Consider the following 8,866-nt stretch of genomic DNA (forward strand, 5'->3'; position numbering starts at 1 on the left):
GGATATTTGGTCGGTATTTGGGTTTGTCATTATGTTCGTGATCATTGAAGTTTTTTTTCATATCTTCAATTCACAGCAAATGCCATCTTAAGCATTTTACAAAGACAATTAATCAAATCCTTAAGAGAGATTGGTTAAAGTTTTTCTATCAAAGGAAAAGCATCAGATTACATCCAGTCAGACTGCAGAATTCCCTCCCTCTGGATGAGCATACAGTTACAGTGAAGTCACTTGCACTTTGTCTATTAATACATTCAGAGGTCCAGAAAGCTGGAGAGTGCAATGCTTGGTCTTCATGTGGACCTCGTAGCTACATTTTGATCCCTCTGACATTTTTTTATTAATTAAATCTCTACAGACTTAGACTTTCCCAACTTGTATTGTCATTTTGTATACACAGACTGTATGATATTTCGTTTAATAGAGCGTTTCAGACAGTAAATGAACATAAACTACAGCTTTAGCTTGTAACTTCTAATTTAGTTCTTCCTCTGAAAGGAGATGGTTACCCAATTGGAGTCACTGGTTAAGAAAACAAAACAAAACAACCTGTGATCTCTGACTCAAGAGCGCTCTCGCGTTGTTTCCTGGAACGGGATTTGAGTACTCTATTTTGAACCTAGCAGCGCTCCGTAGTCTGACGTTTGTTGTGAAAATTAGGCTCCAGCTGCAAATAGCGGCTAACAGATCTTCAGCTGGCCGGGGTTTAGGTTACAGCAACCGGTCACAACAGGAGGAGAGTCCCGGGACGGTGAGAAGCTGCGGGTTAGTGTTTGCTATAGCTAGGTTGTTAGCTTTAGCTTTTAGCCTGCCGTTAGCTTCAAAGACTGCTAGGAAACCAAACCGACCCGAGAGACGGAGGCACCAACCCGCGTTCATCTCACTGACACCCAGAACCAGAACCGAACCGGTTAGCTGGTGTTAAACCGACCACTGCGGTGAGCTAAGGAAGCAAGTTAGCATCATTTCAGCAGTTTAGAACTGCAGCTACAGCTAACAACAACAACTAACATTTGACATTATTCAGAATTTTACATTCAGTAGATTAAAACAGAAGAGATTACATTTCACTAATATTGTGTCGCTTAGCTCATGTCAGTTTATTTAAACAGGTCATTTTTCCAACCCTGGCACATTAACTGAAATGACTGCAAGTACTGTTCCTGTAATAACCTATAATAACAACAATGGTAATAATAATAATGTTCACATAATCAAATTCAGCATCATGAATAATTCTGCTGAGTCAATGATGACTACAGAACCCTATCTATTTATATGCTATGTTTGCCCATAATTGGTTTTCTTACAGTTAAGATAAATAAATAAAGAAGAAGCAAGTTTGCTATAAAATCAGGTAAAAACTTATCAATTTTGGCTGAATCACTTGTAAGAATGATGGAAAACAAACAATAAATGATAATCTGGGTTATTCTGTTTATCAGCAAAGCTTCTCCAGACATATATAGATGTCTTGGGTTAAGGGACATGAAAAAGCCTGTGGCGTGTGAAACACTTTAGGTCAAAATGACCTCCAGGTTTACAGTGTCTGCTTGGTTTGTGTCTGTGACTCCTGGTGCTGATCATTAATTGCTGAAAGGGAGCAATTAATCCCTTTTCCCTTCACTTCATTCAGCTTTCTCTAGAGCTGAGTGATATCTGTTAAAGCAAAGGTTAGGGTTCATCCAGGTCTGGTCAGAACCAGATTAATAGCAGGGATACCTGACCCAGATCCACAGCTGGAGCCTCCTGTGCTCTTTTACCAGAATGGGTCAGACCTGCTTTTTTTTGCCAATGGGAAGAGAGCCAAATACCGAAAAACTTGCGTTAACCTGCTAATTTCAGTGGGAAAGAGGCTTTAGATCGCTGAATTTGATATCAGTTTTGGGTCCACCTTAACTCCTATTGATGTTCTGCTCTTTGAGGAACTGAGTGAAGGCTCATTATGGAGGTTCTCTTCTATCAGCAGTGTATGGATCGGTGAATCCAGTTCCCGTCAGGATGAGCACAAAGGGAGGTGTTACGGCTCTGACCCGCAGGAACTACAGACTGGCCTCGGACACGGACAAACCCAGATCCACAGGTAAGAACGACGAGGGTCCGGGAACCATTGAAGCAGGGCTGCATCATACATAGGGAATGTTTCATTATAGCAATATCACTATGTAAAATAGAGTATAGGAATGTCTGGACTGTAGGAAACATGAGCTGGTGATTTATGGATCTTTAAGTCTCTCATTTCATGTAAATCTATTTTGACATTATTCCTAGTAGCTTAATAAAAGCTTATTTTCTGTGCGTCCAGATAATGAGCAGAAAGACAGTATTGTTCATCAGCATAAAGTCATGTAGTTATAACCCGAAGCAGCATGTTCTCCTTTTATGGTGCTGTTACAAAATGACATCCTCATGGTTTAACCATCCGTCTAATTTTTAGATGTCCCTTTTCTTACAGGTCTGAATCAAATTGCTGTGATGCTGTGAGGCCAATCACAGCATAAAATCCATTAATTCTTTAATACTGCCGTCTCATGCACATATACATTGTATTATTAGGTATCAGAATTCTAGGAGATGAGAAACTATCATGAACTGATCACTGTCTTGGTGAAGGAGGCTGCGAAAAGGAGCTTTTTTTAATCAAAATGAAAGCTGGAGAAAATAATGTTCACAAAGGATGAAGCTGGAATGCTCTTCAGGGGGTGTAGGTGGCTTTTAAAAATGACTTTTTATTTTAGCGCTAGGGACTGTTTCATTATCCTACCTCCAGCAGAGACACTGACCAGCAGTCGCCTTCTCTCCCCGCTCTGCTGCGCTGTCTGCCCACAGGCTCCTCTGATTCCCCCACTGTCATTCCTCCGCCTGTAGTAGTTAGCTTTTATGGGCTAGCCTCGGCCAGCCGTAGCCTCTCCCTACTCATTCTCCCTGGTGGGCTTCTCAAAAATACTGCTCTCCTGCTCCCGGTCAGCAGTAACCTCTCCACCGACCTCAGCGTTTTGTTTCCTTGTGCACTAGTTACAGGTTCTTCACCGTGCTCCTTAGATCCTCCGCAATTAGCCTAGCTAGCCGTTTCCTTAGCGCGCTTATCGAAACCTGCGCTGTGATCCTCCACCCTCCTCTAGAGCTGCCTCATCTTCCTGCTCCGGTTTGCTGTCCTCCCATCTATTGCTGTGGGGGAGACGGCTGGTCGCTGTTTATGATGGTCTCTTCTATTGTTCTCGCACTGATTCCCCGCCACTACTGTCTGAGGTCAGAATTCTGCCTCCTCTTCCTCCTGTTGTCTGGGTCATTTATCCCCTTGTTTTGGGTACTCTGACAAAAACAAACATGGGAGAAACAAGCGTGGGAGAAAGATGCTCATCCGCTCAGAGAAAATTTCACCAACAGCTTAAAATAGCTGGTCGCTGATCGTACCCGATCATGTGAAAATCATCCGTTTTCAAAGCACAAAAGTTTGACCGGTTTTAGTCTGGTATCCATGGTGACATCTCATTTCCTGGTCATGGAGCTCTTTATCTTAGAATGGCCACTTCCTGCAGGGAGTGGAAGTAGGCACCTTAGGTGGGATCATTTGAAGTTTTTAGGGAGTTCTTCCAGGTGCTTGGTATTGATGTTTCACTTGGTGTTGAAGGTCTCAAGAAGCTTCTCTCCTCTTTGTCTCTCAGGTATCGTGAATGAGAAGCTGCTGAGCGACTACCTGCATCATGTGTTTCCTTCCACCAAACAGGGACAGACTGTCGCCTCTCTCAGGTACTGAACAAAACCTGCCGATCTAAAGTTCTGTTGTTTTTTCAGTCCAGCAGAGCCAGAACTCCAAATTAGAAAACAGCAAACCTCAGAATATTGGTCTGTTTAAACCTGTGTGCCGTTAAAACCTTAGTTATCTGCTTCAGCGGATAATAACATGAAGTTTAGTCTGACATCTTGCCAGTGTTGGGAGTAACTATTTTGGATTGTAATGGGTTTAAAATAATAATTTAGATAGTAATGCTTTCACATAGTAACAGCATCAGTAGGAGCTTAGGTAGTCATGGTGTTGGATAGTAACAACGTACGTAACCGTCATTATTTAAAAACTAGAGGCTCCTCTGTAGTCTTTGTGGCTTTGTGTCTCTGTGTGTTTCTCAGAGAGTGTGTCTCAGAATGTCGTTCATCTCTGAGGCCCAGCTTCATGTTTCAGACCCGGTTCTAATGATAGACCCATTCTGTCAGCTGCTCTGATATCCAGCAGGAACATCTGAGAGCTTAGAGAAAGGAAGAGAACTATTTGTTTTTCTTATGTCTGAATTTGCCCTCTGGCTTTAGCCACCAGTCTCTTCTTTTATTCATTATCAATATTAATAAATGTATCGCTGTCTTATTTAAGCCTTGGAGTTTAAATCTTTAACATATTATCAGGTTATTTTTAGTCGTCAGTGGTTTGGAGCCACGTCATCTCCGTCATCCAAGTTATGTCCAACATTGAAATGAGTCCACTTTGTGTCACTGAGTGACTTTAAACCCAAATTGCTAAAATTCCAAAAGACTCCTGACCTGTCCTGAACCAACATTAGGTTTTTTATGAAGTAATTTTACTGTAGAATTAAATACACTTTTAAAAAACCTAAAGGAATCCATTACCAGTTAAACATATTTGCCTGAAAATGTCGAAACTTAAAAATAGTGTCTGATAGAGAAAATCTCATCAAACCTCATAATTACTAAAAAAGTTTTAACTCCTTAGTTATATTTTTTAACCTTTGTAGGTTGCCATTTTTTTCAAATGTAAAATTCATCCTGTGTTGACGACGAAGTCGGCCCGCAGGCTTTTAGCTAGCAATGTGTACGTTGTATGGCCTCTACTTAAAAAATTGTACGGCCTGTTTTTTTCCCTGGAAACTTTTCCCAAATGTTCAAAATTTCATAAGTTGGAAAAATTAAAGTTTTGCTCCTCAAAGCAACCAATCAGAGAAGCTGATCTGCAAGCTGGCAGGGAGACAGAGCGCTGCTGATACAGAGCGCTCTGATCATCCCCTGAAACTGTGTATTAATGCATAAATCAGAAGGTATGGAGGAGGATGTTTTTTTTACCGGGTGGATCATCAAAATAATTGGTCCTCCTAATTGTCGATCATTCTGGTGATATGTTTACCGCTGTTCTATGTGGTCATCCCCATTTTCACTTACCGGGTGAGTCTAGTGGAAAAATTGCAAATCTTCTTGTTGAAACGAAGCTTGTATGAGCGATGCAAACAGAAACTTTAAAACAGCGCGTGCATGAGGTCTTTAAACCTGCCGGCAAAATATGTTAGCTTTTATTATTCTGATGCATGCAGTTTTTATTAGGAGTGGAATGATGATTTATAAAAACCGTCCGAACCGTTCGGTTCAAATGTCTCGGTTCGATTCGCGTGTGTTGCGTTCGGTTCATGCGCTGCTCCTTTTTCTCATAGGCGAAGCATTTACACTCCAGAGCAGAAGGTGGCGGTACTGCGACCAAAGCCAACCACCAGTAGTAAACAAGAAGAAGAAGAAGCGAAGCAGCGTAGCCGGGTGTAGCAGAAAAAAATCAGTTGTGGAGAATTGTGTGGGTATGGTGAGTAGGAAAGAACAGGAGTTGGAAGACGCGCCAGCAGCACTTTATAGGTCTGCTGTATGGGAGCCCTTTGCATTTAGAGTGACCTACGATGACGGCGGAAAGAAAGTTGTGGATAAAAGTGCAACAGTGTGCAAGAATTGTGCAACACGCGTAGTACTATACAAGACATAGTAGATTTTCCTAACAATCAACATATACCAAACCAAAAACAAAAAACCGTGGATTTTGTGAACCGTTCCACCCTTAGTTTTTACGTATATGAACAGCCGCCATGAACACAAGGGGAAAAAAACAAGTGACAATCTGGCCTGAGACTGCTGCTGCTGGGAATTCTCAGTGACAGCACACAGTTGGTATACGGGGATCTGTGCACCTCCTAACGTGAAATATTTTAAGGCAGGATCGTAGTCTTGATAAACGGACTGAAAAATGTTTTGAGGTGGATTATCTCGCATAAAAGTATAATAAAAATACTGCAGTGGCAGTAACATCTCTGAGGAGAAGTGTGTGGTTGCAGCATCCTAGTCAACTCTTTTTGGTGTTTGTATCCGCCCACTTATTACCTCCATTATTTCGTTGTCCCTCCACTGTACACCCCAATCTTCACTTTCCTCCATATTTATTTTAATTGTGGTTTTTTTCTTGCGATGTCAGTACAGAGTGAAATCTGATACGGGTCACTAGGAAGTTCAGACAGATTCTAAAAAGATCCAACCTGGTGTCGGATTAAAACCACATACAAATGTGGCCCAGTTCGGATTAGAAAAAGTCAGATTCCATTTTACTTGGCCTGTTCACACCGTCGGGAAAGAATCTCAGAGTCACTGCAGGACAAGAAAAAATTGAATTTGGGCACATTTGTCTGCAGTGTGAACGAAGCCTTAAGGCTGGTTTATACTCAAAAAGCAGGTCGTCTGTGTGCGTCACAGTGAATACAAATGGGCCCCTGCCGCAGACACTCTGCTGCACCTCTCCAAAACTGTAGGTGACCGCAGACAGTAGGCCTCTGATTGGTCATATCTACATCCGCTCAACACTATGCGTATTTCCTGTTTGGTACCTTGCTGGCTTGTTTTGTTTGTATGACCGCCATTGTGGAAAACAAATCATGAAGTTGGACCAGCTAGAAGAGCGAGGTGTGCGAGAACGCTGGGACCCTTTTCCCACCTGGATCCCCGCCCTTTTTTGCCCTCATGTTCCTTCGTTTTCACACAAACTTGCCCCACTTACTCACCACCTCGGCCGTATCTAGACCCACAGCTAGTTCCTTATTGTCCCTCTTGCAGGGTTAGGGTTAACCCTAACCCTGTGAGACCACACTTCAATATTAGGCATAAATCAAAAATATTTGCGAAAAGCTCACTGCGACACACTGCGGGGGAATAACCAGCCCTTTAGCAGGAGGTTCTGGTGCTGACATGGGTTTCCTTAATGTCTGATTATCTGTTCTCTGTTGGTGTGCAGGAAGCCTCTTGGTTTCCAGGACCTGGGATCTCACTTGGAGAAACTTCTGTCTGAGGAAGAACCTTCTGAGGAAAGCAGAGGTAAAGGTCAAGTCCTTCCTTCCATGTCTGTAGTTAGAATCTGAAGAAATCATGGACCGTTTGAGTTTGTGTGAAAAGCTGAAGAGGAACATTCTGATGACGTCTCTGTGTTCAGATCAGTCTGCAGAAGGCCGCCTGGGTCCTCAGCCCGTGGTACTGGATCACACCAGCGGCTTCGAAGGTCTTCTGTTTGTGGATGATGACCTGCTGGGGGTGAGCCGGGCTCCAATGGATATAAGGAAGCTCCAGGCGGTACTAGAATGTCTCACATCATGTTTACTTCCTGCAGGTGATCGGCCACAGTAACTTCAGCTCCATCAGAGCCACCACCTGTGTGTTTAAAGGTAAAGCATCTCTCTGTCTGGGCGCTCTGAACCGGGCTCTACAGAACATCTGGACTGAATTGGTTCTGTTTCTGCAGGGAAATGGGCCTACGAGGTTCTGATCTCCTCCCAGGGGCTGATGCAGATCGGCTGGTGCACACTGAGCTGTCGCTTCAACCAAGAGGTGATGATGGTGATGATGGTGATGATGACGATGATGACATGGGTTTCAGTGTTCACCAGGGTCTCTATTTTCTCCTCAGGAAGGCGTAGGGGACACTCCAGACTCCTACGCCTATGATGGGAACCGGGTGAGGAAGTGGAACGTGACAACCACCAACTACGGAAAGGTGAGGCGTGGAACCTGTGAGAGTGTCTGTGGGGGGTCAGGAGTGGGTTAGGTGTTCATGTTGGGTGTTTTTTCTTTGCAGTCTTGGGCAGCTGGAGACATTGTGAGCTGTCTGATCGACCTGGATGAGGGAACCATCACTTTCTGCCTGTGAGTCTGCGCGCATGCTAACAGTTTCCATTTGTTTCCAGTCTTTATGCTAAGCTAATCAGAGTTTAGACATGAATCTGAGGTAACCAGCTGCTGATCAGAGCCTCTGTATCAGAACCGTTTCCTCTCTGTGTCCTCAGGAACGGTCAGTCTCTGGGTACGGCCTTCAACAACATTAAGACGGGCCCCGGCGTCGCGTACTTCCCCGCTATCAGCCTGTCCTTCAAAGAATCGGTGGCTTTTAACTTTGGCAGCAGACCGCTCAGATATCCTTTCAGCATCAGAAAGGGTTTCTTCTTCATCATCTTTTCTGGGATAATGATTAGAAAAAGACTGAATTTTATTTTTTTTTTAAAATGTGATACCTATACCTATAAGTTTGACATCAGTCTAACCAGGCGGTCTGCATCCTGCTCATCCGAAGCCACATGTTGATATTTGGACCCTCTACAATGGCTCCTAAATGCTCAAAAATGATATAAAGAACTAACTAATATACTGTAGCAATAAAAAAGCTGTCTTAGAAGCTTTATTCGTTTATATAAAGAATATTTAAATACAATTTTCACAACAGAAAGACATTAAAAGAAGCAGAAATACATTTTTAGAGCTTTTTTTTCATCAGCTTACAAATAATGTTTTATTTTCATGTTTTTATATGTCAAAGGATACCATATAGAAGAGAATCCATGCTTCATCTTTATGAATTGTTTAGTTTTTCCTAATTTTAAAAGCCTAAAATACAAACTGGTTGGTTTGAGATGCAAGCAGATCTTTAGTGGCAGGCAATTATGATGCTTTAGTCTGTGAGCATCTTTCTGTCCTCAGTACCAACCTCTACTGTCAACTCCTTCCCTCTTAAAGGAATAGTACACCCAAAACATGATTAGCCTTCATTTTCTACTCACCCCCATGCTGAACA

The 8,866-nt window shown here is 42.8% G+C and overlaps 1 protein-coding gene across 1 annotated transcript in view; it reads left to right on the plus strand.

Annotated features, from left to right (window-relative positions):
* Positions 1-607: 607 nt before the first annotated feature.
* The window catches only part of rnf123 (ring finger protein 123), a gene marked incomplete at its 3' end in the record, with an annotated part of 23,777 nt that continues 15,518 nt past the window's right edge, over positions 608-8,866 (plus strand). The window contains exons 1-10 of the mRNA XM_015400496.1: positions 608-938; positions 1,967-2,083; positions 3,666-3,750; positions 7,043-7,122; positions 7,238-7,335; positions 7,412-7,466; positions 7,544-7,629; positions 7,709-7,795; positions 7,877-7,944; positions 8,085-8,210. Of these exons, the coding sequence (XP_015255982.1) occupies positions 2,002-2,083; positions 3,666-3,750; positions 7,043-7,122; positions 7,238-7,335; positions 7,412-7,466; positions 7,544-7,629; positions 7,709-7,795; positions 7,877-7,944; positions 8,085-8,210 (767 nt within the window). The remainder of the gene's footprint in view (positions 939-1,966; positions 2,084-3,665; positions 3,751-7,042; positions 7,123-7,237; positions 7,336-7,411; positions 7,467-7,543; positions 7,630-7,708; positions 7,796-7,876; positions 7,945-8,084; positions 8,211-8,866) is intronic.

The sequence above is a fragment of the Cyprinodon variegatus genome, unplaced genomic scaffold (genome assembly GCF_000732505.1).
Source record: "Cyprinodon variegatus isolate N-32 unplaced genomic scaffold, C_variegatus-1.0 Scaffold31, whole genome shotgun sequence".
Lineage (NCBI taxonomy): Eukaryota > Metazoa > Chordata > Actinopteri > Cyprinodontiformes > Cyprinodontidae > Cyprinodon > Cyprinodon variegatus.